Source organism: Lagenorhynchus albirostris, chromosome 14 (assembly GCF_949774975.1).
Source record: "Lagenorhynchus albirostris chromosome 14, mLagAlb1.1, whole genome shotgun sequence".
Taxonomy (NCBI): domain Eukaryota; kingdom Metazoa; phylum Chordata; class Mammalia; order Artiodactyla; family Delphinidae; genus Lagenorhynchus; species Lagenorhynchus albirostris.
Genome location: NC_083108.1, coordinates 58,302,799 through 58,327,794, shown reverse-complemented (window position 1 = coordinate 58,327,794; position 24,996 = coordinate 58,302,799). Strand labels below are relative to the sequence as shown.

Sequence of the window (24,996 nt, the reverse complement as noted above, 5' to 3'; positions counted from 1 at the left end):
TTTGTAGCTAAATGGCAATTGAGGAATACTATGTGAATTAATCACAGATACTTCATAGGACTGAGTGACAACATCGCTTTTAAAAATGATAAAACTGGTAGATTTTAGAGGATGTTTCTGCAAAGTAGCATTTTATTTTCTAACTGGATCTTTGCCGGAAAACACATTCCATGAGCTAAAAATCTCCCCATGGACACTGGCCTAATGACAAACTTCTTAATAACGGTAATTAAAAATTCATCTGAAAGTATAACCTCTTTCTTGAGTCATATTATTCTGGGAAAAATGAAGGGTGGATGAGTATGTGTAGAAAGCAGGTCTTCAGTTGTGAAAATCTGAGTTGTACACGGAGAGAAAGCAGTAGGCGAAAGGCACACCCCCCCAGGCCTGAGCTCAGACGTCGCCACTTTCCTCCTCTGGATCAGAGCCTAGGTTCTGCTGCCATTCCTCTCCCCCTTGATGCCCTGAGGCTCTGGGCGGAGGGAGGGGCCGCAGCTGTGGAGCCCGGTGTGTGCTCAGGGAGCACCCAAACGCCTGTGGCGGAGCAGCTGCAGCTGTGTCCGGGGGCCACCCCGCCCTGCGCCTCCCCCCGGAGCCAGGCTCTGCTTGCCGGACCCTCAAGGAAGCAACACAGGGTCAGGAGGGACTCAGGCCACGATGCCCAGGAGCGAGAAAGCCTTAGTCTCACAGGACCTCAGCACTCCAAACCCTCTACGGCTGCCGTTTTGTAGAAAAGTGCAAAAACTCTGGGGGCCGTAGTATCTTTCGGCTTATTCAGCAGGGCCTGTGGGCCTGTCTGCTTATACAAATGAATGGGGCGTTTGGCAGCACTAATAATTAAGGTTCTACACTGAAATCCCACCTCTCTACACACGCTTTAATTTTTTTTCCAAGTGTCGTCAAATATTTTTATTTGGGACATTATGTTTCATGTGGCTTAAAAAGATCCTGAAACACTTTATACATGTTTGGGGATTAAAAAAACCAAACTTGTCGTGTCTTTCCTCCTGTGCGTTATGGTGCGAGTTCAGTGATGGTGCCGATGCCCACTCAGCAGACGCCAGCAAAGCCCTAAGTTCCTTTTCTGGCCATGGTCATGGTACTTCCTCCTTGGAAGAACGGTCAACCTTTATAAGGCACAGGCTACTCCATCCCATACTGTTTTTTCTTCCTGCTGAGGTACGTTCGCTGGCCTCGAGGGGACACAATCCATGTGACCTTATCATGTCCTTATTTATGTCAATAAGCCAAATAAACAAGACCTTTCTGCCCTGGGAACAACAGCACGTGAACCGATGACAGACAGACTAGGGGTCTCCTCTCCCCGGCGTGGGCACCCACCTGCCTGTGGAGCTGTCCCCCGTCTGTGGGCTGCAGCCGTGATCCGTGGTCACCGATCTGCACACCAAACTGTGGAGGATGCTCCCCCAGGGAAAAGCCACAGCCTGGACCGTCGTCATCTGGGTCTGGACCGTCCACCTTCGCATCCTCCTGAACGCCAGGCTCCCCAAGCCTGTGGAAGGTCTCTGGAAGCTCGCTCTGAAACGGCAGGAGGGGATGATCACAGCTCCACCCGAATCCTTTTGCCCTGAAGCCTGATTTTTAGTGTTTGAGGATAATTACCCACTACAGGGGTTATCATGTCTTTGCTTCTCAGCCCTTTCCCCTAACAGGCTCATTCTGGCCATGGCACTCATTGGCTACTTTCTCCATTTAAATTTCATAGAGTGGGTGCCCAGGTTTATTAGAAGAGATTAGAAATATTACTATTTATAAATTATTACTGCTCACAGTTAACAGTTTTATAAATGAGAGGAGGAGGAACTCTAAAGTACTGATCAACAGAAAACTTTACAACTATTACTAGGTTCTGCTTAACGGTGGTTTTCTAGGTCATGGCTATTTGGAAGCAGGTTGAATTCATTTTTGAAGACATGCTTCACCCTGAGGCAAGAGCATCACTGTATCTTCCCATTCATAGGGTGTCCTAAAATTGCATACACTGTTTGTGAGAGTAGGAGGCAGAGGAAAGGTGTTTAGGGGCTAAAAGGAACCAACAGTCACAGAGCCCTGAAAGCAGCCGACAAGGTAGCCAGGGGCACGGATGTCCAGAACAAATGGACACCAGCAGCTCCAGCCCTGGGTTCACCAGAGAGCAAGGCCAGGGAGGAGCCTGCAGAGCTGGAGGTCACTCTGCCTTAATCAATAAAAATCAGAAAGCAAATAACTCAGTTCTGGTTCTGTTGTGAATCTGTGAATTGAGGCATAAGAAGGAAGCGTATACAGATTTCAGAGGTGGCAAGAAAGTACCCCCTGGAGCTCAGAGAGACCGTATGAAACTGCACTGGCAGAACGGGCTCTGGCATTTAGGACCAAAAACTGAAATGGAAAGGAGAGAGAACAAGTTAGAACTAGGTTTTACAAACCATCACTGTGGAATGAACCGATAAGGACATTCCACAAATCTCTCGGTGGTAACTAACGAATTCATCTATCAGCAACAAAAGACACAGCAGCAACACTTGTCTGCAAGATGATGTTACAGACCAGCATGCTCTTAAAATGAGGTCAAAGGGCAGCACGGACAACCCACTGCATTTCCACTGCCTGGATTAGACTTGACAAAATACTCTGAAACAGCAGAACATGACTGTACGTGTCGGGGGGAGGGGGGACAGCAGGGCCTGGCTGGGGGTGGGAGCAAGAGCAAAACAGATGCAAAGGAAAGGAACTCCCCCGGCAGAGGTACCTCCGTGAAATCCTCTGCGTCCTCCTCCGCCTGCTTCCCTTGCCGCCAGTGTTTCAGCAGCCACCTGAGTTTGACGTAGAAAAGGAAGATGTTCTGCTTCAGGGAGCATAGCTCCCGCTGCATCAAGTACCTCTCGTCACTCCAGGTCTGCTCCTGCAGCGAGTTCTGCAGGGCCAGGCTGTGCACCTCCAGCTCCCGCCGCCGCAAGGCACACAGGTGCCCCTCCTCCACCTTGAACGTTAGAAAAGAGACGATGTCACGGGTACCTGTCCCGACCTGGCACCCAAACCGAGGGTCTCTGCAAACTGCCATCCAATCCGTGTCATTCTGCACGTGGGACGTGAGACGCAGCAGCTCCCCCACGTTCAGTAAACTCCTTGAGAGGTTCGCTATTTACAAAACCTTGAGCGTTTTCTGATTCAGAAGCAAGTGCTCTTTCAAGGGGACGTGTCAGGATCAGTTTTCATTATGGAGTCTCTCGCGGTGTTTTTAGATGTTTCTAAACTCCGTCAGGAGAACTCTCTCTTGGAGAGAGGGCTCACAGCTGACTTATATGCAGACCCCGTTTGCCTTCCACACAGGGGCTGGTACCCAAGGCAGATTGCAGTTGTCGAGGCCGAGCAAGGGGGAATCCTTCCCCTTGACTTCCTGGGCCCTGTGGTCCCCACAGCCCCTGACAGAAAGAGGACAAGCTAGTACTAGACTGTACACAGGGTGAGTGCACAGGAAAGACCGACAAGCTACTTCCACGCTTGAGACCTCACCTTCCTACCAGGTATGGGCGACACTCAGGGAAACAAAAGCATTGCTGGGAAAGAAACGTTTTCCATCACTATGTTAGTTGCTGCCTTTTCCACATGGGTATAGACACTCTTCCAAGCGGGAAGCAACTGTTACGTGTCAATAATGACTAAGCAAAAGGGTGCGAATAAAATCTTAACTTACAGATAAGGGCACAGGAATAACATCACTAGTAGCTAAAGTGATACCTGGGGTGAAAGCTTTCTGTTGCACAGACCAAAGAGAGGGTTAGAGCGCCAGCCTTATCGTTATCCTAACCTAATACCCCCTCTTGTGCCAAAAGCCAATGGGTGGGTTTGGTTTTGTTTCCCTGAAGAACTTGATGGGTGCTCAGAAGCCATGGGACCACGGGAGCATGACTGTGGCTGCCTGAGGTCGACACAGGTCTGACTGACGTGCTAAAGGCCGGTGACCAGCGAGGCCGCTCTGTGAGGCCCTGGGCTATGCGATCACTTGCATGGCCACTGTCGTGGTGCCAGACTGAGTTTGCACCTGAAGCTGGGATAACATAAAGCACTGGCGATTTCATTCACGCTCTCAGCAGCCCTGAGTCCCACCACCGGCTCGCTCCCCTGTGGATGCAGGACAGGACGGAGTGACGAAGCGTCAGCGCAGTTGCTGGAAGTCCAGTGTCTGCAATTTATTTTTGTGTTATCTTAGGCTATCGACTGACCCTGGTAAAGTTTCAGCTGCTGAGTGCCGCTAACTCATGCTGTGCAGCGCCCAGTGCATGGCGGGTGCCCCAGAGGGGCCCCAGGATTGGCCGCTGGAGGCGCAGCCCTGGGAAGGGACTGTTCTCTTGGTCTTTTCATCCCTAACCTCCTGGAAACGACCCTTCCTGACTCGCTGGCTCTGACCTCTCCTCCAGGACCCCACACACTTCCCAAGTCGCAGAGTTCTGGTCCTCTACCCTCGGGGAGGTGAGGGGACCCCTTCCATTCCCCTCTGAACAAGCCTAGATGCCATCTCTCCACCTCCAACTGAGGACTGGGAGACTCTTCACACCCACCCCTTTATCCTGAATCCAAGTACCAGAAACACCTGGGACCCTGCCATTCTGCTAACGGTGTCTCCAGGGATAAATTCACTCAAACATGATTTCTGGTGCAATGCAAAAAAGTTAAATTACGTAGGAATTTACCCTTTACAGAAGGAACATTATTTCGTATTACCTAATAATACATGAAACTTGACCTATAAATGTAACTTTTAAAAAGGGGTGCACGTCTAGTGGTAAAGGAGGGTACCCGGCTCGGCTCTGCGTGGCAAGGTGCAGAAGGGGCTCCCTTAATCAGTTTTTTGACCCATTTAGATAAGCACAACCACAGCAACACGGGGCTTTGGTGTAATGCACATTCCTTGCCAAAATAAGTTCTTGGATACACAGGTACCTTATTTTGCATAGGACATGCATTTAAAATACCACGGTGCCATTTCAAGATCAACTGGTTTTTGGTTTTCAAGATCCAGATCTCTCTCAGGAACAAATACAGAAAGCAGCCACGGCAATTCCGAGCCTGGGTGTCTGTTTACGACTCAAGTAGATCCGGGGTGGCAGGAACTGGATGGTCCTCAGAGGCCTGTGGGCAGTGAAGTCCGTCTCCTAGGAACTCTAGGGAAGGACTGAGTGGATGAGGGATCAGGGGCCAGAAACAGGTTACTCTAAAACAGCTGAAAGAGCTGATAAGGCCACAGCTCAGTTCACGGCAGCTTTCTGAAAACAATGGGTGAATTGTTGATGTTTCTCTCAGAAAATTAACCTAATACTGACAAAACATATCAATCTGCAGGACAGTGAAAGTTATGGACACGCTTTAATGTCCGGCGTTTAGGGCCCTTACTTTGCTTTGCTGGTCTGGCTGCAGGAAAGTTTAGATGTTAGGAAGACCTTCCCGAGACCACAATGTCAGCATGGAAGTGCATGCTTTCGAGCAGGGAGGGAGATAGTGATCTTTATGAGATCCCCAGGGGGCAGCTTGAAGGGATGTCCCTTCCATAGGCCCTCCAGCGCCGAGCCCAGGCTGCCCAGCCTGTGCGGGAGACAGAGTCCTTATAAAACACCTCTTGTTCGTTCTCTCTCCCTCTCCCTCTCTGTCTCTCTCTCTGTCTGTCTCTGTCTCTCTCTCTCTCTCTCTCTCTCTCTCTCTCTCTCTCTCGTCTCTCTCTCGAGGGGCCCTGCAGACAGAGAAGGTGGTGCTGAACCGTGGTCCGTATTTACCTGCCGGATGGTGTCTGTAAATCTCTCTGCCTCCTCTTGATGCCGTCTGGCCACCTGCGCAAGCTGACCCTGCAGCTCCTTTATCGATACACTCTGTTCAGGTGAAACGGGGGAGCCCCTGAGCTGATCGGTGGGACAAAGGAAGGGGTTTAGTGGCAGCAAGAACTCGGTCTGAGCTGAAGACACAGGGACGCACATGGAGTGACATGGCACGCGTGGGCGCGGCGGCAGAGGAGTGACTCTCGGCAGCTCCCCCAGTGCCTCACCTGGGCTCCGCCTGCCCTGCATCTCTCACCCCAGCGGACGGGTGGGTAAGTGGTACCCATCACTTGAGCTTCGGCCACCACGGTGAGACAAACCAGGCCGAGAGGAGGCAGCCCCCATAGCAGCTTCGAGATGGCTTTTTAAATGCTGGTGGCGCCTGAGCTGGCAGTCCTGATGGTCAAGCATGACCCCCTCACACACGGCCTCGTAGATTCACTGCCCAAGTTCACGTGTGCCTCTCAGTTGCATAGTTAATGAGTTCGTACACTTTCCTGTTAGAGTTTTCCCTGCCCCATGGGAGGCCTGTCTTTCCTCCTCACATTCCCACCCAGGATGCTCTGGGTAACCGGCCTGGGGCTCCTTCGCCAAACAGACACACACGGTGCCTTGGAGGAGCTACATAAGATCTGCTTGCTACATTTTAGGTTAAAATACTTAAAGGAATCTTTAACATAATTGTTATTAGTAAAATCCATCTTTTATGTGCAAATGGCAATGAAAGAGGCCGAGCTTCTCCTTTTGAAATGTTTTTCAGAGATGGAAACGGTGTCATATTGAAAATCTCAGTCATCATTAAAATTGAGGCGTGCCGTGCTACTCACTGGTTTCTGCTGCGTGAAGATAGGTGATTTATAAAGCTGGGGATTAGAGTGGTCTGTTGCAAGAAAAACAGTTGTCACTTCGCTAGTTCATTCTGATTACATTTAACTCATCTGTTGTTTCTCACCGAGGGTACCGTTGTTCTCCTCTGATACAAGCTGGTGTTGCCTGGATCGTCATGAGTGAAGATCACATCCCAAGAGTAGGAAATGCAGACGATAAAAGAGCAGAGCACTTGCCCTAGCACAGGGCTGACTACAAGAGAATTTACAGAAAGAAGGATGGAGACTGAATATCAGAGACACTGGGAACTCACCACTTTGAGATAAAATGTTTGAAAGCTAGAGATTTAAGGTCATCCTCTTTTCAAGAGACTCAAGAACTACTGAGAACGTGAATGCCTCTGTACTTTGCTGGTTACTAGATATTATTACTGCAGCCTTTTATATCTACTAGGCAGAGTCTGGGGTGCTCTCTGAAGAGGGGTATTTCTCTACACATCGAGTTTACCCCAATGACTAATTTCTCATTTCTAAAAGTTCTATTCGTTTTTAATATGTGGGATCTTTGACAGTACAACTCACTCTTTTGTGCTGTTTGCTGGCCCTTGGTCGATCTGAGAGCCCTTCTTTTAGTCTCATCTGCTAATTTTAGGACGTGGGGGTCTCAGAGTGGCTCCAACTGCTGTCGCGCTAGCGCCATGGGCGCACATGCGGTGGTGGGGCATCAGCTAGGATCTCGAGTGTGGCCTGGGCTGAGGATGTGTCCGCAGATGGTCTCGAATTTGCAGAAGCCAGCAGCTGAACAGAAATTCTCCTTTCCTCGGGGGTTCTGCAGCTCCAGGTGACATCAGCTTAGAGCCTGGTCCTGGTGAGGCCGCTGTCCTGACGGGTACCTGGGGAGGCTCCACGCTGCTGGGCAAGCTGTCCTATTGCCCCCCCTCCCCCGACCCCCGTCGTGGACAGACGCTTCTTCAGCCTTTCATTAAAGGGCAGTTTGCAGGGGTGGTCCTGGTTCATTTCTCTCCCTGTCCATTTTCAATTCTGAAGTCAATTCCAACCCTTGAAGATTTTCCGAACTTTCTTGGGAATAGAGCTCTATATTTAAAAGGACAGTAGATATTTTATGCAGCACTTTCTATCTACTGAGTGCCTATAGCTTTCGGCTCTACGCTGGGAACACAGCAGTAAGTAAGCGGCCCCCGACCCCTGCCCTCCTGGGGCTTCCCTCCTGCCCCTCTAGGAGTTTGGCACAGGAGTGCTTCCAGGTCACCTGGTTGCTCTTCGGCCGGCTTTACTTTTTTCTTCCTTTTGGCCATGCCGCACGGCTTGCAGGATCTTAGTTCTCCAACCAAGGATTGAACTTCGGCCCTCAGCAATGAAAGCGCCAAGTCGTAACCACTGGACCACCAGGGAATTCCTCCAGCTTTACTTTTTCTTTTTTTTAAAATAAATAAATAAATAAATTTATTTATTTACTTTTGGCTGCGTTGGGTCTTCGCGCGGGCTTTCTCTAGTTGCGGTGTGCGGGCTTCTCATTGCGGTGGCTTCTCTTGTTGCGGAGCACGGGCTCTAGGCGTGTAGGCTTCAGTGGTTGTGACATGTGGGCTCAGCAGTTGTGGCTCACGGGCTCTGGAGCGCAGGCTCAGTAGTTGTGGGGCACGGGCTTAGTTGCTCCGCGACATGTGGGGTCCTTCCCAGTCCAGGGCTCGAACCCATGTCCCCTGCACTGGCAGGCGGATTCTTAACCACTGCGCCACCAGGGAAGTCCCAGATTTACTTTTGAGTTACATGCTACTCTGTACATTTAAAATATGAAAAGCCTCTGTATTTTAACACATTTGGTACCAGCCCAAAGCTCTGAATTATTAGATGTTAAAACGAGCACTGAAATCAAGCTGATCTTTTAAGGAAAGCAGACCTATTAATTTAGTTTCTACATATTACGCTATTTTGTTTGGTTGTCATCTTAATAATTATATAAACTTTTTATTTTGAAATAATATACAGGCTTCTTCAGTGTCGTTCGATTAAAAATGTGTTCCTCTGTTTGAACCTCACCTTTGAAGGGTCACAGAAAAGGACCCTTGAAGTCCTATGAGGATGTTCATCTGGGACATTTGATTCACGTACAGCGGCTCCCATGTCGTCTGTGGAGGCTGGTCAACGACAGAAACTTCTAGATCCTCCTCATCGACACATTTTACTCTTTTCTGGTCTATTTTTGCTAATGGAACATTAAACTCTATGGACAACTAATTGCTCCTTGTCAGGGTGCCATTATTCCATTGTTACAAAAGCCAAAATACAAGCAGGCTGTGGCAGAAATTTCCATCCAGGGCCACACAACCGCCACATTCACAGCATTTTCACGCAACACAGAGATCTCCTCCAGAAAACACGTACTTCCCCCTTCATCGCCAAGTTCCCGAAGGTTAGATTCTGAAACCATCCTCCGCCCACTTACCTGAGATTCTGATTAAGACATCGAACGCACTGACCTCGTCCCGTGCAGACCGTTTACGTGAATGGACACCCTCCTCAGTGGCCCCCAGGCTGTGGGCTCGCGTTCGTCTCGACACCATAGCCACCTCCCTGTGTTATTGCTGGGAAGCCCGCAGCCCACACCTGCCCCTACGTGGCGTGTCCCACGCCCATTTACACTGCTAATTTCCTGGCCATCTTCAGAGATAGTGGCTTATAAGTTACTTTCCACACTTAAGGAGACAACTTCACTATCTCGATATACCAAACACAAACAAAAAAGCTTTTCATTGTAGCCACTTACTTATTACACACTGGCAACACTACTTTCTAACTAGGACTCCGTTCCGCCTGCATCCCTGTGACCTCATCTCCCGTGACTTCCATTTTGTTCTGGCCGGTTTTGCTACCCCTTCTTCCCAAAGTGGTTTATCGGGTCAACACCTGCGCACACATACTTGGCATAAACCCCACGTCGTTTTATCGAGGCTGGTATGTCACAGCTGAGGCCGAAGGGATAGCTCGTTGATTAAAGGACAAGAGGAGGGGCTCAGGAGAAGATCTCTGAGATTTCTGACCCAGAAACTCAATCCTCTGGGCACAGGCTCGGTGTCATTTATGTGTGTAATCTGACCAGTGCCCGTGCTCGGCTACTCCTCATTCAGAACTATTTTTAAGGCACCCCACACATTCCAAACCACATATTCCGTACCCTGCTCTCCTTAACAAATGGGAATCTCTCAGCAGATCTGCCGGGAGCCACAGGGAGCAAAGTCAGGGAAGAATCCAGTGCCACGTGAGAATCTCGCTGATATCTACCGAGACGAACGGGCAACAGCAGTAGTGGTCCTTCTGAAGTCTGGTTGCTTTGTTCTCCTCTGAGCAGCTAACTTCTGTGTGGTTGCATTAGTAGGTTAGTGGGTGTTAGCAGGTTGTGACTCCGGCTCTCTCTGGCTGTGACAGTTCTGAGGCTGGGTAGATACACCTTCCCCTCCCCTGAGCTTATCATGTGCAGTCAGAGGGGCAGACCTCTCACTTCACAGATCTGTTATCTGCTAACACAGTACCCTGGAAGAAGGTAGTTTCTTTCTTTTTCACCTTGTTGTTGTTACCGCTGCTACTGGTACTGCTAGTACTAGTAGTGGTTAAGTCTGGGCGTTTAGCCAAACACCCAAATCTTGTCAAATAAGCACTTAACTTCCTTCCCCTTTCCCCAGACTTGAAAATCCATAAGGCAAGAAACATAGAAAGCACTTCACAGATGGAACTTGAGAAACTAGGACTGAGAAATTTTCTGAACTTCAGCTTAAGTTCAGAAAGTTGTTTCTTCTTTTAAGCCACTGATCCTGGGGCTCCTATCAGTCCCTCCACCACCCACTCCGAGGAGCTAAGGGCCAGGAGCTGAAGGAAATTCACACGTGTACAGGAGTAGTTGGCTATGCAGACAAACCAGGGTCATTTCAAGGACAACGGAAGAGGTAGTAAAGAAAACTGCTAACAAGGGGGAAGGATGGATTCAGAGTTTGGGATTAGCAGATGCAAACTACTACATATAGAATGGATAAACAAGGTCCTACTGTATAGCAAGGGGAACTATATTCAATATCCTGTGATAAACCATAATGGAGAAGAATATGAAAAAGAACATATATAACTGAATCACTTTGCTGTACAGCAGAAATGACACCCATGCCATGTGACGTGTGTCTTTAACCCAGAGCAGCTTCTCTGGCTGGGCCTCCCTGCTACCTGACGGAAGCTTTGTGCACTGTTTCCATTAGAGCCTCACAGGAAAGCAACTGTTGGCAATGAATTCGGTTACATTTTCATTAAAAGGTTTTAAGAGTTCTGCTCCCTAGAACTGTCCACTGTACAATTCTTTAATCCACAGTAATATTCGAAGACCAAACTGAGCAGTCTGTCGGGGTGATGTCCACCCCAGGGATGCAGCAGCTCCACTGAGTCCAGACCCTACAAGCGATCTCCACGCGGCTCTTCTTATAAAAGGGAAAACTATGGAGCCATCAGAGGGGTCCTAGAATACGTTTCATCTTTTAGAAAGTATTTTAATATACAATGTGTTTGCATCCATAATTGAGTTTTCTCTTCTGTGTGAAATGCCTTGATGAATAAAAAATGAGAACAAAGGATGTTTAACTCCTGAATAATTCTATTTCCCCTTCTAGAAAACGATGCTCCTGGACCTTGCCTTTCACTTTGAGTTTTTTTACTTCCTCATTAAAATGTATAAAATTAAAGGAAACCAGACAGATGCTTAAAAGAAGAAACATTCCACGGCAAGATAGCTGGCCACACAATTAGTCCCCCGGGGGATCTGCATTTGGAAACACCACCCCCACGGAGACAGAGCTCGGTATGGAGGTGTCCAGGCCCAGTGGGGACCAGTCCCTGTTGTACAGGCAGCACTCCTCACAGGAGGGGTCGGGGTGGGGAGAGGACTGACCAGGCCCGAGGAAACGGTTCTGGACCCAGTTCCACCACCACCGGCTTGGGGGGTGGGGAGAATTTGCTGACACTGCATCACACTTTTTCTTCTCATCTGCACAATGAGGGGATTCGTCTGAAGTTCCCTTCTGAGCTACACTGTTCAGTGACCCTAAGTCACATGGCAACAGCTAACTCTGCTAATTGACCTATTACGAAGGTTTAGTTTTCCCACAGCATTGTTTGATTCAACGAAGCATTTCCCTCTGTCCGAAACCACTGCCAGTTTCTGAAGCTCTGCAAAGCACACGTGTCTGGGCAAGCGAGGAGCACGCTCATCACTCCTGCAGGATCCAGCAGGGCCTGGGGGGCGAGGAGCCCTCTGACACTCACCAGAGTGAACCGGACATGGTTACATGGGACATGCCCTGAACGGTGTATCAGAGGGAAGAGGACTCCAGGGACAGGACCAGGGAGCAGCCCGTGGAAAACAAGGAAGGGCCACGGTGGGCAGAGAAAACGGGCGTCGACACCCCACCTCTGGCCATGGGTTTTGGTGCCGGTACCCTGTGTGCAGGACAGGGCGCAGACGGGCCGGTCGTGGCCTGACGTGTCCTATCATTTGACGTACTCTGATTGACTAGTTTTTGCTCATTTTTACTGTATATTTATAGTTATAAAATACAATTTATAGTTATAAAATCATACAGGAAAAAAAAGAAAATCGGTACCAGCCACAGGAGCCGCAACACTCCTCGTCCTCTCCCCTGCCTTTTGGGAACTGCTATGATGCCTCAGAGCTGAATGGCAACATCCCCGCTGGGACTGATGAATGAAGACCCTTCATCCCGACCTTTTCTAATGCAGAACATACGGCTCTAACCCTGCAGTAACCTGCCTCAATGGGCAGTACCAGAGCCAGACACTCACTCCTCGGGGCCACCTGTCCTTCTGTACTGGGTTGGATTACTTGCAGGGAAGAGCATTCACCGAGAGGACAACTGTTGCATACAATGGAGTATTTGTGGTGGCTCCGAGCTTTGTGGACATGGGTTGCTATGACAACGGACTGCTGAAGAGCCGCCGGGTCAGGAGAGCATCCCTGATTCTGCCCTACAACTGGAGCACCGGCATGGAAAACGTGGGGCGGGCCCACAAGACGCAGGAGGGACATGCTTCGTTTTCAGTCCTGCTTTCCTTACTGCCTGACAAGAAGCCACAGAGCACTCACCAGTCAGTCTCATATGCTTTGCCAGAGGACCCAGCAGAACCAGTGCCCCTGCCCTCACCCTGTATGGACCCCTCAGTTCAGTTGCATGCAATGGATCCTGATTCAGTTAAGTCTCCCCTGGTTCCACATCGCCCCCCCTCCCCGTTCCGTAGGGGCCTCGGACCCAGGTAGGAACCCTCACACCATACACAGCAAAGGAAGGGAAGGAGGGGAGGGGGCGTGGCCGCTGGGACCCACCCCTGCTGACCTCCAGGTTGAAGCAGCTCTGGGCTCCGGGCCGGCAGCTCCCCGCGTCCCCGTCGGCTCGACGGTGCAGCTCCCGTGTGGCTCGGAGGTGCAGGGGCCCCCGCTCCTCCCCTCGCTCCTGCCCGGGCTGCCACTCCAGCTGATCTCTCAGTTTGGACTGTTAGGTGCACGGGAGGGATTTGTTTTTTGTTTTTGTTTTAAAATTTTAAACAAAACACAAAGGACAAGAGGGCAGGGTGAGGTGGGGAAGGTAGACAGATGGCTGGAGAACTACGGGATGAGGAAAAGCATGACCAGAGTAACCAACGTAAACACAGCGGCCTCAGAGAGAAAAGAGAACAGAGCCAAGATGAAGCTGAGCAAAATGGCGGGCTGAGAGATTGAAAAGCAAACAGAGAAAGAGGGAGAAGGCGGCAGCACGCTGGTTATGAGGCGCATGCGATGGGGACGCATGAGTCAGACTCGCCCGCAAGCGCACTACCCACGAAGGATACGGAAACAAGGCTCCTGCTGCTTCCTCTATGCGGTCGCGCGGCGAAAGCCACAGTCCAGGGCGACGCACGCGAGAGCAGTCCTGGGGCTACTCCACTCGCCGCCCGCTGCTCCGGGGGTTCTCTGCCACGCTCCTCGCCCGGTTGGGCTGTGTCGCAGAGGGAGCGGGTGGGCTGGCTGCCTACGGCCTTCAGGGCTGGACTGTCCCTGGGGCAGTGAACCCAGGCAGGGACGCACGCGCTCCCGGGAAGTCCGCTAATTATCCTGACCATGAAGTGCGTTTGTACTGCGTCTTAAACTCCTCTTTGCTTCTTCGTTGGGATGGCTGGTCGTTCGGGACGCCAAAACAAAAAAGAAGGGACAGACTGCGACGATCCTAGCGCTGCCAGCAGGATTAGCCTTGTGTCAAGAGGGAGGAGCTCTTAGCTAAGAGCAGCGGCGGTGCAGTTAAAAATAAGAGGAAGAGGGAGAAAGAAACAAGGCGACAAAAGAGAGCTAAACCAAATCAAACCAAACTGGGGGGGGGGTAAAGAAAAAAAGGAGAAACCCAACCAACAGAAAGGTTTTGGTTGGAACTTGAGGCTTTAGTACAATGCAGGTTTGCGATCATAACCAAGCAGCCGTGAGCAGGATGAGCTGCAGTGCGGCAAGGCCAGCGAGGAGGAGGAGGAGGAGGGAGCAGGGAGGCAGAGCCGGGAGCCCCCTTACCTGCAGGCCCGGGCCCAGCTCCTTCCCCAGGTTCCCGACGGGGGAGTCCCGGGACACGGAGGTCACAGAGGACAGGAAGCTGGAAGACTCGGTGAGGTGGGGCAGAGGGGACAGGCCCTCCCCCAGCCGCTCCACCTGCTCCAGGAAGGCCTGGAGCTCCTTCCTGAAGGCCTTCATCCTCGCATTGAGGGTCCCCAGCAGCTGGGGCTCCTCCTTGGCGCCCTGGACGCCGGCTCCCGACAAGGCCCCACCGCCCTGCAGCGGCATGTCCGTGAAGCCGTCGGTGTCGGTGATGATGCGCTCCACGGTCCGCTCCAGCCGCTCGGCCTCGTGTCTGATGTTCGCCAGGCGCTCCGAGCCCTCCCGAGCGCGGAGCAGCTCTGCCGGGCACTCACCAGCCTCCGACGGCTTCCCGCTGCCGAAGCCCGACGTCTTCTCGAAGGTCTCCTCCGAGTCGCTCTCGCCGCCGATGGGGCCCTCCCGCCGGGGCTGCAGCGCGCGGCCGTCCTCCCCGTCGCTCTCTTTCTTGCCCGCGTCGCTGTCAGCGTCGCTGTCGCGGGGACTTGGGGCGCGCGGGCCCGGGGGCGCGACCGGGTCACAGCGTGGGGCGCCCAACAGCAGCGCCTGGTTCTCATGCTGCAGCGTCAGCACCTTCCCGCTCAGCTCCCTGATCTGCAGCCGCGCCGCTTGGAGCTCCTCCTGCAGGGGCGCTCCGCCGCTCGCGCCCCCCGCCGGCCACGCGGGCTCCGGCCGCGGCTCGAACTTGAACTTGCTCAGCTCGTGGGTCAACTGTCGGTTGTGGTCCTCGATCTCGGAGATGGACCTCCGCAGCAGCTCCGCCTCCTCCTCCACGAACTGCAGGTGCCGGCGCAGCTCTGCGGAGGACTCCAGGGAGTCCCCGAAGGGCGAGGTCGGAACGCCGGGCAGGGGCTCCCGGCCCGCGGCGTCGCGCTCGTGCTGGCCCCGCAGGTCCTCCATCTCCGCCTTGAGGCCCCGGTTCTCCACCTCCAGCTCCACGATCTTCCGGCCCAAGATGCTGGCTTCCTCCTCCACCAGCTTCAGCCGCAGCTTCAGCTCGGCCTCCCGAGTGCTGGGCGGCCCGCCGGCCTCCCCCGTGGGGAGCGGGCTGTCCACGTCCCCGTAGAGGGCCTTGTACCTCTGCAGCTCCTGCTCCAGCCCGTCCTTCTCCCGCCCCAGCCTGGCCATCTTCCTGAGCATCAGCGAGCCCTCCTCTTTGGCAAACTGGAGCTGGCACCTCAGGTCGGCGCTGTCATCCTGCCAGGAGAGAACAGCCCAGAGGACGGTTATTTGAAAACACCCAGTGTTCCCGTTCGTGACGATTTCCCTCGCACCTCGCCCCCGACACACGCACACACAAAACACCGATCTTCCCATCAGTGCGTGGAGTCGCTCATTAGAGGGACCACGACAGAGCCAGGGTGAGCCCGGGGTCTTCATGGGGGCACCGGGGACTGCTGGTGGTGGCTTTGTCACAGAACAAAGGAAACCAAACAGTTTGGAAAAACGTGCACATGAAAACCATCACCCAGGAGGTGAGTGAATGAGATGAAACCCAGCCCCATCAGCAACGTGGCGACCCCCCCCCCCGCTCCGTTACTTTGTGGGTCCACCCTGACAAGTGAAAGACCCCAGGCCCCTTGCTCAGCCTGGGGCAGGTAGACAGGCCTCTGTGGCCACTTCCACCTGTTGCCACTTACCTCCTACCTCATCAGAGGGGTGGGCCAGCACCTCACAGGTATTAACAGGATGGGGAGGCCAGGTGACCCCAAATCAGAGCCCGGCTTTGCTGGAACCTGAGACACGGCAACCCAACTCTCCTCCTCCCCTGCCTCCCCTCCCCCAACGAATCACAGGGATGGCACGAGGACAAATCATGAGATGATGGGCATGAGGGTGCTTTGGAAGCCGAGGTGCACAGTAAGTACCAAGCTCTGACGGTTAGTATGAAATGGTTACTGCAAACCTAAGCCCGGGTGACTCGCACCCTCCTCTCCCCATGCGAACTTGACTTTGGTTACGTTCTGCGCCTTTAGTGGCTGTAACACAGCACGAAATTGAACTCAGAAACCCAAGGCCAGGTGTTAAGTGGTTTAAAACCTGAGAAGTGGTGGTCATCGGGATCCCAGAGGATTCTGGAGGGTCACCGGAGCAGGCTCGCGGCTACTAAAAGCCCACACTGCTCGGCTGAGGTCAAGAAGGCAGTTTCTGGAGCAACTGGAAAGTGGCCTCTGCCTGCGCAGCGCAGGTCTCAACGCCCTGAAGCTGCGTGAACTCTTCATATTCAGTGGCTGGCAACAGTGACCGATTTCACGAATCATTCCTCTGGGATTGGCTACCAAATTTCAAAAGGCTGTCATGGGGGCAAAGGCTTAGGCAAAGGCTCCCCCTGCCACGCAAACTCAGTGATGCGCTGGGTGGCGGTCACACTCCATCAACCCAGGGGAGGGAGAGTCGTCATCTCCACGGCAAGTCAGCCCCCCGGGGGAGGATGACTCTTCCAGATCACTTGCGTGCAAACAGGCCCGCAGGGCTGACGCAGCCTCATCCTCAGAGAACATGGCTCATTCTCTGCCCTGTTCTTGTCGCTCGCTTACCATTGGGCAGAAAGACATAGAAACGCCTCCCCGGGTGCCCACACCTTTCCTCCTCCTTCCACCCCTAGACCCCTCCTGCCCGAGCCACAAACCCATAGAAGGAAAGAAAAGCAGAGTGACAGGTAAGATTCAAAGAAAAATCACAGGCCAGCTGTGAGCCAGAACCACACGGAAAGCAGCCCTGGTGCTGCCCGCACACCCTCTGAGGGACTATCTCTCACGCCACCTCTTGGCAGAGGGCCTACCGGTCCTGCTCCTTCTGTCCACGGCACCAGGGGCTGAGCGCAGAGCCCTGGGGAACCAGCCCCTTTTGTCCAAAGCAGAGCCCTCAATCAAGGTCGTTGTGAAGGTCAAAAGGAACAGCATATAGCTGACTAGTTTGTATGTAGCCCATCTCCACACTCGAGCACGCTGAAGCCACCTTCTGCTTTGTCTGAAACTCAATTAATTTGGGGAAAAGGAGCCAGTAATTCTGGTTTTTTTGTTGCTTTTTTTTTCCTGTTCGCACATCAGGAAAGTTATATATAAATGTCACTGGGAGGAGAGCATGGTCTTCATGATCTAAGAACTTATCACATTAAGGATCTGGGTTGTTTTTGGTTAGGCAGACATAACAAGGGTGTCTGTGACCTGCTCAATGGAGCAAGATGGGTTATCACTGCTGGGGTAATGATATATATATATTTTAAAGGGCCTACCTAGAATACACGGGCTGTAAAAGACATACTATATTTAATCCTAAGGGGAAAAGCATACTTATTTGTTGATTCATTCATTCCTTCGGTAAATACTGAATACCTACTATGTACCAGAAATTGGCATGTTAAACAACCCAGTTTCTTAGAACTTTTGAGAGTAGATCAAAAGCATCTTTTCAATTTTTGGTAAACATAGATTTGTAGGAAATCTATTGTATCCAAATACACAGAGAGGTCTTTGTTGTCACAGGAAGGAATGGAGTTTGAATAAACTAAAATACATATCAATGGAGATAGATTGTCAATACTTTGTAAATGAATCAGTTTGGAGGTGACAAGTCTGGGATAGGAAGACCCTTAGCCCCATCATTAACTTGATAGCCAGTGTTTGTACTGTGTCCAAAATCACCTAAACGATCCTATCTCCCCGAAAGCACAGAAATTCAACTTCGTGCCTGGGGACAGACGTGGAGATCAGAGAGGAGAATGTTGCCAGCCACAAGGGAACTCCACCTCCAGCCCAGGACTCAAGCCTGGGCGGACCCAGGGATGGGCAGGGCCCCAGCCGTGACAAGTGTCCTGACCCTACTTCCCTGGAAACTCACAACTGGTGAGGCCTTGAGACGGTGGAGGCCAAGGGGCAGAGTCACCTGCACAGTTCAGGATGCTTTTGTCTCAAACCAAGATCAGAGGGTCTCAGGCCATCTCTCCTGAGGGTTTCCCCCAAAAGTTGAACTGAGAAATCGGGGAAGGCACACGAGAGGCACATGGAGACTGGGTCTTCCCCAAGGGTTCTGTACTTGGTTGTAAGTACTCATCTGCACCCCCCTTATACAGGTAAAAAAAAACCCAGAGAGCCCTCAAATTGCCTTGATTTCTAGAAACCTCACACCATCCGCCCCCACCCCCCTCTGCCATTCCCCACAGTCTGATTATAAATTACAACCATCCTTCTCTGTCTCCTTGAACTTAAACCCAGGTCAGGTAAAGAAACAAGATTCTATGATAGGGCTTCCCTGGTGGCACAGTCGTTAAGAATCCACCTGCCAATGAAGAGGACACGGGTTCGAGCCCTGGTCCAAGAAGATCCCACATGCCGTGAAGCAACTAAGCCCGTGTGCCACAACTACTGAGCCTGGGCTCTAGAGCCCGCAAGCCACAACTACTGAAGCCCGTGCACCACAACAAGAGAAGCCATCGCAATGAGAAGCCTGCTTGCCACAACTAGAGAAAGCCCGCTTGCAGCAACGAAGACCAACACAGCCAAAAATAAAATAAATTTTGTAAAAAAAGATTCTATGATATACCCTAGTGAGCGTCCAATTCATAGATTACCTGAGGATTGATCAAATATCCCAAAAGCCTTCCTGTTCCTTAAAGAAACTACCCACATATGAGAAATTCTAATAGATGATTAAAGCATGCTTCATTTCTATGCAACACCCATGCATTACTGGGCCTGACTAAACCATGACTAACGCAGTTTTTGACGGAAAGGCCATCTCTGAAGCCAAGGGAGTGTGTGGCTTTAACAAAGGGATCAGACTTCCTCACTCAGTGGAGGCGGCTGGAGCAGTGTTTTGGGGGCTGAGTGTGTGGGGAGCTGGGCTCAGCCTATTCTGGGGCGGGAAGCCAAGTCCTTCTAATAAGATGGGGAATCACAGCCTCAGCTAAAGCAGCACGGGCTGGATACCCATCTTATCTTGTAACTGAAGACTTTCTAAAACTCAGCCAAGACTCCAGGGGAGGGGTCTAGGCTGATCTCAGGCTCTGGTTTCAGGAGATGGTCCGATAGCTCCAGGAATGCAGCGTGAAAGCAGGTCCAGTAACCTTCCCACGTGACACACCTGGTGCAGGCAGAGAAGGCAAGCAGGGCATGGAGGGGAGGACACACACAGGGCCGCCGCCGCCACCACCAGCGGAAAGGCCTTGACAAGCGACAGAAATATATCACTACGGGTATATATTCTTTGGCTTGCAAGTCTGCCGTCTGGCCAGCCCCCCAGCGCTGACTGCGCGTGCGCCTACCTTGCGCCGGGGCGCCAGTTTCCTCTGAGTTCTGGCTGCGGACCTGCAGTTCCCAAGGCGCTCCGTTCCACCGCTCTGCCAGACAGAAACTCCTTGCTCAACGATCCCGCAGGCTGGGCACTTAACCTGCTCCCGAGCCCGGGTCTCCCCTCTCCTGTCCCCAGCCTGACTGACCCTCAGGTAAGTACACTGCACGCTGTCCATCCCGCGATGGGTAGAGATGACCCTTTTAAAGAGAAGCTCTTCCCTGGTCAGGAGCCAGTACGTTGAAACAGACTCAAAGCCCAAGGGGGTTGAAGCTCCCAGTAGTGGGGACGACAGATTTTAATGTCGCCCTTCTTAGCAGATTCCAAAGGGAGATTTGGGGAGCAGAGACGTGGAGAACAGTTAACCTCTGGCATTCCTCCAGCTCACGCAGCCAGGCCCTCCGTGAAGGCTGCTCTGGGGATGGGGGACTTTGGAGAGGGGAGAAAGCAAAGGGAATCAGGTGTGGGATTCACAGGGAGGCCGGCCCCGGGCCTCGGAGCTCGTAGTTTCCTGGACTTACTGCATTTCTCTAATTAGTCCTCGCTCTGAGAACTCAGGAAGCTGATACCCCAATGATGCCTTGTTCTCGCCAACACCTAATACTAGCAGCAGTTTTTTTTTTTTTTTAAAGAAGGAATCCAGCAAAGCGAGTGTTCAGAAAAGCTAAGGAAGTTCTGAAGGCCACATGCCATGTGCACAGAAAGGGCCCAACTCTTACCACCTTAGAGAGAACACCTTGTTTTCAATTAGGACAACTTAAGACACCCTTCAGTTTGTGCATTAAAAAAAAACCCAACACTCAAAACGATGCTTTATGGATGACCCGACACAACAGCAGCTGTGCTCTTTTACTGCTTTACTGTGTGAATGTCTTCGAGGCCAGAACACCTGCCACCAGCTGTGAGCATGGCAGAGCCCTGCCTGAACGGCACGCAATTATGCTGCTCAGGAAGCCAGTTTGCCCTCCTCCTTCTTGAAGAAACCACCAGCTGATCGATGTGAGAAACAAAAGAGCTGTTGGTTTGGGAAGGCAGCTTTCACCCCACAGAGGCTTTGGATGAGTCCAGATGTTGGGGCAGCTCATGTTTCTTTGACGATATTGAAGGTGACACTAACCCTTGAGAAAATTCAAAATGAGGAGACGTCGTAACATGAGAGTGGAACGCTGCTTACCTGAGTGAAGGCTTTCTTTTCTTTGTACATTTCCCGGCTGCCTCTTCTCTTCAGGGAACTCTGAAATAGATCCAGGTGACATTCTGTTACGGAGGAGGGGGGGGTCACACGGGGGAGCCGGCACTAGGTGGCAGGTCCCCACTGGGAGGGGACACACACAGTGGACGGAGGCTCTTTTTGTCACTGGAATCAAGAAACAAACTAGAGTCAACAATATAAAGGCAGTCGGGGGAATTCCCTAGTGGTCCAGTGGTTAGGACTCCGAGCTTTCACTGCCGTGGCCTGGGTTCAATCCCTGGTCAGGGAACTAAGATCCCACAAGCCACGCGGCACAGCCAAAAAAGTATGTAAATATAAATACAAAAGAATACAATACAATACAATACAGTAAAGGGAGCTGGGTGAGCTCAGGGAGGCCTTCGCATCCTGAGAGGCTTTAAGTCCTGATTATTGGATTTGGGGTTTTCCCCAATCCTTCAGTTTCGTGAAGGAGGGAGTCTTGGGTCACTGTGACTGTGGAGGGGAGACGGGAAAAGGAAAAGGGTAGGAAGTTTTGGGTAAAAGATATGTTTCTGGAGCTGCCTTACCTTCCGAATTATGTTTTGTTTGGGCTAATATCAAAATGGATTACCATTTCCTGAGTACCTGTGGTCAGCAGTGAGGTGAAAAGTGGTCGGAGGGAGAGACGGTGGCCCTTGTTTACGGAGAATCCAGGTTGCGACATTCTCCACGACCCCACGCCAATTCCTGATTAAACATACCTCTTAGGTCTTAGCGAGTTCATCATTTCTTCATGTGGGAAGCGGCCAGGCTGGGTCCCCGCCTAGTTTTACATGCGTTACAGCGCACCTTTGCCTGCTATGGGCAAGAAGTGTGTCTGAAGTAAATCAAAAGGCCAAGGGATGCCTGAGACAGGAGCACAGGGAGGCAAGGCAGTTCCCGCTCACGCCAAGTGCGGAGCCAGAAAGAACGGCTGGAAGGAGAGCCAGAAGCTCTGAAGGGAAGACAAAGGAACCTGAAACCCGAAAGGATGGGTGTCATCACAGCACAAGTTACAAGAAAGCAGTTTGGAAAGTTAAGAGACTCCCCCCACGGCCAGCTTCACCTGAATGAGGGGGACCGGGGTCCCCTGGGAGCTGACCCAGAGAGGGGCAGTGCCCTGTCTGCTTTGTACCTTTGCTGCACCCCGCACACCGCCCAGCCTGGGAAGGAGGCTCTCCTGCAAGTCGCCTCCGTGACATCAGATCTCAACGTTAATTCACTCAGTTCTGTGTGCATTACAGTGTCTCGATGTCAGAAGGTTAGACCGTGCCATTTATTGGATGAATTTCAGGGTTAAGAAACAACTGAAATTCTAGCTGCCCCTGAGCCTCTCGGAGGCTGGAGGCCTGGGGAGAAAGGTAACTGAGATAAGGGATGAGAAAGTAGAGAGTCAGCACGGGGTGTGGGCGCCCCCCGGCCAGCCAAGGGGGGGGTGGAGGCTTGTCCCTAAAACCCCAGCTGCAGAAGTGGCTTTCTTTCTTTTAGCTTTTTCTGTAAAAGCAGGGTCAGACTACAAAGAGAATCACCATCTCCTCCAACAGGTGACGTTGAGCCTGTCTTAAGAAGAGCTTGAGTTTTTGTACCCATTGTAAGTAGGTTTTCCAAGATTCTTCACGCTGCAGTGAAGGAGTTTCTTTGATCTGAATGAGCCGAGTGAGATGAACGCTTCCGACTATAGAGAAGAGTTACGATAAAGCATCAGGGAGAGCGGCTGTTCCCGAGGCTTCAGCCTGAGGGGTTTAATTCTGGGACTGTGGTCGCAACCAGGGCCCACAGTGACTGCAGCAAGCCAGCCTTCTGCAAGCCGCCCTCCCGCATCACATCTTCCAAGAAACGGAAAACAGATTCTGCACTTGCTGAAAGAAAACTGTCTGGAAGCCAGAGGAAAGCTAGAAGTGGAGACAGAAGTTTCTGAAAATCTATGCAGAATCACAGTTGCTGCATTTCGGTGCTGGAGGAAGGGGCGCTTTCTGGGGGAGCTCCCGCTGGAGGGGCCCGGGCACAGATTCCTCTGACCCGCCCGGGTGTCTTTTTCCCTTGCCCTGCCCTGAGCAGAACTGCCCAAGTCCTGTGATCCATCTAGCAAATCAGGGAACAGGCAGGAGTTTGGGGGACCCCCAACACAGATCTCAGCCACAGTGGCAACTGCAACAAAAAACACTGCAAGGATTGAGATTAACCAGCAATTAAGAAACCATAAAACTTTGCTGATGGACATAAATGAATGCTAGATGTTGTCTGATGGGAAGACCTATGTTACAAAGATGTCACATTTTTCCCAAATAATTTTATAAGTCATTTTAACCAAACTCCTCTCTGTCTCCATATATACATAGTGCAACATATATACACACAAATAGTATGTGTGTGTGTGAGTATATATACATACACACACAAATACTTTTTGTATATTTGTAAGGGAGATAAGAGGATGGAAGGACTTGACAGAAAGATTAAAAATTCAACTAGATCAGGGACAGGCAAACTTTGGCCATCAGCACCAATGAACCCACAGCCTATTCTGTGACTAAGTTATACTGGAGCACAGCCTCATCTATGGATCAGAAAAAACCAGATCTATACCACGTATTTTAAAAAATTCCAGATGATTTAAAAATCTAAATGTAGAAATCACACACACACAAAATCCCAGAAAGAAGGAGATGAATTTCTATTTGTTCTGGGGGCATGAACTTTATAAACACAAGAAACAAAAGCTGAAACATCCAAGGAAAAGATAGAGTGGACTTATAAGATTAAAATATTTTTACATTATCAAAATAAACCACTTACAGTATTAAAAAGCAAATGATAAAATGGAAAAAAAGATTTTTCAAACACAAGACAGACAAAAGAATACTATTCGGCAAGCAATAAAACCATCTTAATAAGAAAATAAACAAATGGCCAATAAACACGATGACTAGTAATTAAAACAACAAGGTATTGTCTCTCACTTCGAGATTTATGGACCAAAAGAAGTATGACATCCAGTGTTAGCAAGTATCCCCAGAGGCCGCCGCCCCCGACCGATCCGCGAGTCAGGGGCCGGCGAGGGGTCCTATAGCACGTCCAGTGGGCAGCTCAGCCTGACAAGTGCATATATCGTCAGCCAGGAACCCCACCTCTGGGAGCGTACCCTAAGGAAAAACGCAGAGATCTGTGTGAAGATTTGAATGAATCAAGAGTGCTCGTGACAGTACCTTTTATAATAGTAAATGAATACCGTGTAGGTTATTAAAATGAGGTTTTTGAAGAATACTTAAAGATGCCAGAAATATAATACATTAGAAGGAAGATGCAGATGACAAACACCATGTATTTTGTGACTTCACTTTATATCTAATAAGTTATAAGTATGCCTATGGGGAAGGGGGGTGGGATGAATTGGGAGATGGGGATCTACGTATATACACTACTGATACTATGTATAAAATAACTAATGAGAACCTACTGTACAGCACAGGGAACTCTACTCAATGCTCTGTGTTGACCTAAATGAGAAAGAAATCCAAAAAAGAGGGGATATATGTGTATGTATAACTGATTCATTTTGCTATACAGCAGAAACTAACAACATTGTAAAGCAACTCTACTCCAATAAAATTTTTTTAAAAGTATGCATATGCATTACATGTGTATGTGAGAAAAGTAAACTAGAGAAACGTATATCAGAATGTTAATAGCGATCCTCTTCGGATGATAGAATTATGAGTGAGGCAATAATTTTCTTTTTTGGGGCTTTTCAAAGTCTCCAAATTATCTACAGTGAACACTATTTCCTTTGCAATTAAAAAAAACACAAAAAACAGGAAATTAGAATCCGTTTGTAAAGAGGTCAGAGAAAAGAGGCTATCGCTGATGTCCTACGTAGGGTTTCAGTAGCGCTTCATTAGAAGTTATCTGCCAACTTCTGGGTCTCTTTCCATAAGATGATATTGTTTTTATTAGTCTGGTCCTTGAGGTATGACTGGTACATATACGGTTGGTGAAAAAGACCAGGAAGCCCCCCGAGGATAGCAGGAACCGGCCAGGTACTCCACGGCACTGCAGGCAGGTGCCAAGCCGTCCTGAGCCCCCGGCCGGGGTGCAGGCCCCTCTGCGCTTGCGCCTCGAGTCTCGCCCAGGCAGGGATCTGTGCTCTGGGTGCACTGGCTGGGGACCCTGGGTACAGAA

The 24,996-nt window shown here is 50.8% G+C and overlaps 1 protein-coding gene across 2 annotated transcripts in view; it reads right to left on the bottom strand.

Annotated features, from left to right (window-relative positions):
• Positions 1-24,996, bottom strand: part of MTCL1 (microtubule crosslinking factor 1) — a 122,750-nt gene that overhangs the window by 31,398 nt on the left and 66,356 nt on the right. Inside the window, exons 4-9 of one of the 2 annotated variants that reach the window (XM_060121848.1) lie at positions 20,779-20,838; positions 14,238-15,512; positions 13,039-13,194; positions 5,769-5,891; positions 2,750-2,980; positions 1,342-1,539 (exon numbers count right to left, since the gene is read on the bottom strand). In XM_060121848.1, coding sequence (XP_059977831.1) covers positions 1,342-1,539; positions 2,750-2,980; positions 5,769-5,891; positions 13,039-13,194; positions 14,238-15,512; positions 20,779-20,838 — 2,043 coding nt within the window. The remainder of the gene's footprint in view (positions 1-1,341; positions 1,540-2,749; positions 2,981-5,768; positions 5,892-13,038; positions 13,195-14,237; positions 15,513-20,778; positions 20,839-24,996) is intronic. The other variant, XM_060121847.1, reaches the window with a different exon arrangement.